We start from the raw sequence: 6,479 nt of genomic DNA, 5'->3' as shown, positions 1-6,479 counted from the left end.
ACAACCGCTGAGGACAAATGTTTATGACTGAAACATGTACAAAGACCCCAGATATGAAATGAAATGTTTGCTGTTTGCCAATTGTAAATTTTGTCAGGCAATGTAATTATGCTACAATGGTCTGTAGCTCTATAATTAAATCACCTCACTGGACATCTGTGTATTATTGCAATCATGCTAAGTACACACAGTGTCCTCCATGTTGCTGTTCCTTCTAAAAGTAGCAGTTATAGGTGACTTCGACTTGCATTCATATGTTATAACTTAAGTATGATTTTTGAATGTCTTTTATATTTTGTATATTTAGGCCTATTATTATTTTTCATCATCATTACTATTTGATTTTTTTGTTGTTGCATCTTTCATGTCAAATGAAACCTTATGGCTGGCCAAGCTGTCCGCCGGGACAGTAGGTGGCGCTATGCACCGGTAGAGGTTGTGTCCGAGCCGCTGAATCGCAAGCAGACACAACGAGGAAGAAGAAAGATAGTAGCCGAAAGGCCCTGTCGACAGTTGGCACAAAGACGTCGATTTTAAAGGGAATTAACGCCATTAATAGACTCTTCAACAAGCAGTCATGTCTGGCGCTAGTCGTGACATGAATCTCCCGCCGATCCAATCCACGGCTGGAGCCGTGCCGGTCCGGAATGAAAAGGGTGAGACGGAACGGTTCGCTAGCAGCGTGCTAAGTCAACGTTAGCAAGCTAACGTTAATAGCAGCGAAACTTAAATTTGTAACATTGGTCAAACAGTCAGAATTGACGAAGAGAGATGATTTGACCCTTTGTGTTGATTTCACCGCAGTGCGTAAATGGCACCGGTGGTGGTTTATTAGCCGGTGCCGATGGTTTAAAGATGATGCGAACACCACCAGTCGCAATGAATAACAATGCTGGTCTGGCCAGCAAAAAGTACACATTTAAATAGGTTTTGGATTGAAATTTGAGTGTTTTGACATTTTCAGAGGTTTCTGGTGCCTTTCGCCGTTTATTGTTCCCTACATTAGTGTAAGGATGGCTTTAGATATCAGATAATGCAAAGAAATGTCTATGAATATCTGGGTTCGACCACATGTGCAGCGTTGCTCGAACAAATGCACAAGGCAGCATCTGCTGCTATGTGGGCTCAGGTTTTGCACGCATTCATTTATCCGTCACCACCTTCCCAGAGACAGAGGTGATTCTTCTCCCCAGCAACACTGAGTAAAGGAAGATGCATTTTGCCCCCAAGCCTGACCACCTGGAGCCAGCTACATTGAGTTTGTTCCTTGATAAATGATCAACTGTCTAGAAATGACAACTAGAAGTCCTTGCAGATCATTTCATGTGACAATTGTCATTTGTATCAGTTATTTTGGAGCTTATAGTCAGCATTTTAAACCTTAAACATTTTGAATGTGGTAACTGCAGTGGGAGCACTGACCTTGATCAAGCTGATGATTAAAATTGTCCACATGTCCCAGGTGAGCTTTCAATGGAGAAGGTGAAGGTGAAGAGGTATGTGTCAGGAAAACGTCCAGACTACGCTCCAATGGATTCATCAGATGAGGAAGACGAGGATTTTCAGTTTGTGAAAAAGGGAAAGGAAGTGGAGCCTGAGGTAGAACTGGAGGAAGAGGACGTGTCGGACCCACGACTCAAGCGTTTGCTCAACCGCGTCTCTGAGGACGTGGAGGAGAGGTATGGCACAGCTCGTCACCTTGACAGGAGCAGTTTGCTCACTTGACAGTGACATCTTCTGATTTCAATACTAAACTTTGTGGTCATTTGACCTCTTTGCTTTCTTTTCCAAAGGCTTGCGAGACACAGGCAGATTGTGGAGCCTGAAGTTGTAGCGGAGAGCAGTGAGGACTCTGATGAAGGAACATGGCACCCAGAACGTGAGGAGAGTAGTGAGGAGGAAGAAGAAGAGGAGGAAGAAGTCGATGATGAGGTTCTGATATGATCTCAATTTAAGTGTGTTTTCTTGTTATTTGATCCAGTGGGTTTATTCAGTGAATCACATTTTTACGTGGCCTTTTGTGTAGGAAATTGAAAGGCGCCGAGCAATGATGCGTCAGCGAGCGCTGGAACGAAAAAATGAGGAGATGGAGGTCATGGAGGTAGAGGAGGAGGGGAAATCTGGGGAGGAGTCTGAGTCCGAGTCTGAATATGAAGAATACACTGACAGTGAGGACGAAGCGGAGCCACGACTCAAGCCCGTATTCATTCGCAAGTAAGAACTGAACCAGAGGGGCAGGATCCAAAAATCCTTGACTGATCCACATTTGCTGACACCGATACTGGTTCTGATACCAGAGCTCATTTATCTTGATTAGTATTATTGTGTCCATCATATTAAAAATTTCATCTGTGGGAATGTAACAAAAGGGAGCTATCAAACAACTGCAGCCTTCCCCTGTTAGCTTCTGTCTGTGACAGCGTGCCGTGGGATGACGCGTATTGAGTCCAGCTGCACCTGCAGCGCTCCAACCAGCTCCAGTATCCATCACCACATCTCACCAGTCACGTAGCAGTCGACAGAAGACGAGTCATTTTTGTAGACTGAAGTCTTTCCCCACCTTTAGTTACTGAAACAATACAAGTTTGAATCAGTCAGAAACGGAATCCAGCGCCTTGTTCGGGTGGGTAGTGTTGTGATTATGAACAAAGCTTAAATAATACGCTTCAATTAGCTGCCTACTGTTAATTACAACTATCATGTATGTTTGTTTTCAACGAAGGGAGAAACACTCAACATCCGTCTCCCCTGTAACATGGCTTTGCTAACTTGGGTTGAGAGTCGTCCATCGTGATTGACGACTGAGGTCAGGGAGGCTCAGGCAAGGCTGACAGTCACACAACTGAAATCACTGCAATGAAGCGGCCAGTCACAGACCACACGTTTTTAATTTGCCCCAGGTGACTGTTAACCTTGAAACCTTACATGGCACTTCTTGTTAAATGGGCAAAAAATATACAAAAATGTATGGAGTTCAGTACAAAAAAGAAAGGAACTGCACTTGATGAGCTTTATTTTTGCCGTTTCTGTGCCTTGACTTGGCAGGGTTAGAACAGTCTGCAGTCCTCCATCGGATCGTCAGTCAGAGTTGTGCTTGCTTGTGTCATGGCAGCAGCAGGACAGTGACATGTTTGTCTTGGTGAGATGTTTAGTAGGTGTGTGTTTGTATTACAGGAAGGACAGAGTGACTGTGGCCGAGCGCGAAGCTGAGGAGCAGAAGCAGAAAGAGCTGGAGGCAGAGGCCAAAAGACAGCAGGAGGAGCGGCGGCGCTATACTCTGAAGATCGTAGAGGAGGAGGCCAAGAAGGAGTTTGAAGAGAACCGGCGCACCCTGGCTGCCCTGGAAGCCTTGGACACCGACGGAGAGAACGAGGAGGAGGAATATGAAGCCTGGAAAGTCCGAGAGCTGAAACGTATTAAGAGGGACAGAGAGGCTCGAGAAGTGTGAGTGGACTCTGCAGCTTTTAACTGCAGTCTTCAGGGAAATCGGCCACAGGGCTGTGATGATGTCATGTTTGTAATGTGAGCATGGTAATGTGTGGTGTTTATCTGCAGCATAGAGAGGGAGAAGTCGGAAATCGAGAGGTTCCATAGTTTGACGGAGGAAGAACGCAGGGCTGAGCTCCGCAATAACGGCAAAATGATCACCAACAAAGCCACCAAAGGCAAATACAAGTTCCTGCAGAAGTACTACCACAGAGGAGCCTTCTTCATGGTGAGTTGCCTCCCATGGCTGCAGTGGCAGCGCACCAAGACCACAGTCCACAGGAACCACTGCACTCACCGCTCTTCAGAAACATTGCACTCGTGTGTTCTCACAGCTAAAGACTGACGAGTGACTGCAGCACAGTCGAGGCAGCGAGCGATCGCAGATCCTAGTTTGAGTTTCCTGCCACGGTGACGGCTGCACTGCTGTGAGACGGGCTCTCCCCTCCACCATTGCATGACTTGTGTTCCGTGTTATCAACAACAAAAATCACATGAAGAGGCTCTTTACAGACCCAACAGTCAGCAGCAGCAGTTACAAGGAACTGAGGGTTCGGTATGAAGCTGGTGCTCACAGCCACAAAGCAACATTCATGCTGTGGACTCACTGTCCCTTCCAGGATGCTAAACCAGCTCAAGCTAGCACCGCTAACACAACTCACGAGTCCTCCTCATCGGCTGCTTATACTGAAAGTGTAAACTACAAACATGGCAGTGCAGCTGGTTGAGTGCTAGATATTTAGCGAAGAAGTTGGTTTCATTTTACACAGTAGAGAATAGGTGAGTCTTGTTAAATTACTACATTATTGTGGAATATTAAGAGAGGATCCAATCGTCTCTGCAAATAGGCTTGTGATCCATCCATTCAATCACTGACTGACTACCTCAGCACGAATCACAACAAGACTAATTGGCCACAACCAAACATGATGTCAGCGTCACTGTTGAGCCGCCGGCCGTGACGAACGTTCGTCGGTTGATAAGTGACAGGGATGCTTGAATTGTCAGTCAGAGGCAGCGCCTCAGTCTCAGAGAGCTCTCACTCTTGGAGGTGATATGTTTCCTGTGTATATGCTTGTCATGCTGGAGGTGACGAGTGGGCTCTAACTGTCACATGATTTCATTCCCAGGATGAGGAGGAGGACGTTTACAAGAGAGATTTCAGCGCCCCGACTCTCGAGGATCACTTCAACAAAACTATCTTACCCAAAGTCATGCAGGTGGGCCGCCTTCCATTTGGCTTTCATGTCTGGGTTTTACTTGTCCAACAAAAAACACTCAACAGCCACATTTTTATTCCTGTCGCACATGATGGTGGAAATCCTGTCACACTGACGTCAGCAAGATGTCAGCTGTGGTGCAGCGGCCTCCATTATACTGTCCTGGTCATGTGACCCAAAGCCCATCTGTGACCAGTATGTGGGTCAAGTCTCATCAACCAACAAGTAAACAAAAAAAGTTCATGAGATCAGCCCCAGCGATGCGTTCAGGGTTTGATCTGATGTCAGCTTTAGCAATGCTGCTGCCATCGGGGGGGCTGATGGACGCTCCTGTCATTGCCAGATGTGACGGTTTAGCGTGTTATATATATCCAGGTGTTTGGTTCGTGTGTGCGGCTTAAGTCCATCACTCATCAGAAAGGCTCAGACCTGAGACACTCAGACGTCCACCACGTGTAACGTGAGTGTCAGGATGGCCGCTGCTGTCACCAATGTCTGCCATCAGTTTGCATTTATAATGACAGAACCTGCGTAGAAACAGCTGGGTTTGTGCTGCGGGGCGACTAGAACCCCACACGCGCGTCTGTGGCCAGAACAGAGCCAGCGTGAACCCGATTCACTCCACTGACGGTCCCCGCCCCTTACTGCCATCAGCAGTCACTGACTCAGACTAGTGATGCCCTGATCGGCTCTGATCCGAGTCCACGTGCACAGAATTCATCCACCCAGCCAAAGGAATTACTGTCATTAATATGTAACCTGCAGTCGCCACTCAGCCCGTTGCCTCATGCATTCTGGCGAGCAGCCTCTCCTTGATGTGACATGCAGAATGAGAAGAGCCGACCAGAAACGCGTTGCTCCCATGGAGGGCCAAACCACGGAGGTCTGCTGCACCGACCCACATCTGTAACAGTTATCCCTGATGTCAGCACGCTCGTCCAGTGTGATGGGGAGATGACATCAGCAGATGCAGTTGTTTGATGTAGATCACAATTTGTGAGCGAAACCTGATGGAGGCAGATCATGTGATCAGAGGACCTGCAGCGCCACGTCCTCGCCTACATGCACATCTTCTTTGTATCCTTCACTTCATCAGTCATATTTAGAATTTTCCCCCTGACCTCATGTTTTCTTTCCCATCATAGGTCAAAAACTTTGGGCGGTCTGGACGCACCAAATACACCCACCTGGTTGATCAGGACACCACATCCTTCGACTCTGCCTGGGCTCAGGAGAGCGCTCAGAACAGCAAGTTCTTCAAGCAGAAGGCAGCGGGAGTGAGGGACGTGTTCGACCGGCCCACAGTGAAGAAGAGGAAGACCTGAGGCGGCACTGCTGGACTTCCAGGAGCAGACGAGACTGCTGGGAGTTTCCTTCACAAGGACGTCGCACCGTTGTTTAAGAGCCTGGACTCAAACCGCGCAGCCGGTCTGGTTGTCGATTGTGTGACTGGAATGTGACGAGACACCAGAAACGTTTGTAGGTCTTTGTATTTCTCTTCCTGCAGAGGCTGAAGGATGCTGCGTTTTTACATTGAGACGAAGTGAAGAGAAACCTCCTTTGTAACATTTTTAACCTTCGTCAACAACCATGTGATAACGTTGTCTGTTTGTGAATAAAATATGTACATTGACCAGTTCTCACAGCAACCTTCCAAATGTTTGTTTTTATTTTTGTAAAAAAGACAAGGTCTTGACAGATGAAGCAGTCCAGTGTTCAGTTGGTCAGAGCCACCAGCGCCTCCACCACGTTCCCCATGTGTTCCCTCAGACT

At 47.3% G+C, this 6,479-nt stretch overlaps 2 protein-coding genes across 4 annotated transcripts in view; one reads left to right on the top strand and one right to left on the bottom strand.

Moving 5' to 3' along the window:
- Positions 1 to 448: 448 nt before the first annotated feature.
- mfap1 (microfibril associated protein 1) lies at positions 449 to 6,355 on the top strand. Its single transcript, XM_086224714.1, has 8 exons — positions 449 to 656; positions 1,463 to 1,679; positions 1,794 to 1,932; positions 2,027 to 2,214; positions 3,175 to 3,444; positions 3,556 to 3,715; positions 4,617 to 4,706; positions 5,852 to 6,355. Exons 1-8 carry the CDS (start codon positions 578 to 580, stop codon positions 6,029 to 6,031), a joined length of 1,323 nt encoding a protein of 440 aa, XP_086080840.1. The 5' UTR covers positions 449 to 577; the 3' UTR covers positions 6,032 to 6,355.
- The window catches only part of hypk (huntingtin interacting protein K), a 2,553-nt gene continuing 2,293 nt past the window's right edge, over positions 6,220 to 6,479 (bottom strand). Inside the window, exon 6 of one of the 3 annotated variants that reach the window (XM_086224726.1) lies at positions 6,220 to 6,479. This exon is cut by the window's right edge and continues 39 nt beyond it. In XM_086224726.1, coding sequence (XP_086080852.1) covers positions 6,235 to 6,479 — 245 coding nt within the window. In that variant the 3' untranslated portion in view covers positions 6,220 to 6,234. The other 2 variants (XM_086224743.1, XM_086224735.1) reach the window with 2 other exon arrangements.

Source organism: Aulostomus chinensis, chromosome 2 (genome assembly GCF_037954235.1).
Source record: "Aulostomus chinensis isolate RoL2024-O1b breed Wild chromosome 2, RoL_Achi_v1.0, whole genome shotgun sequence".
Taxonomy (NCBI): domain Eukaryota; kingdom Metazoa; phylum Chordata; class Actinopteri; order Syngnathiformes; family Aulostomidae; genus Aulostomus; species Aulostomus chinensis.
This window is presented reverse-complemented; position numbering and strand designations above follow the sequence as displayed.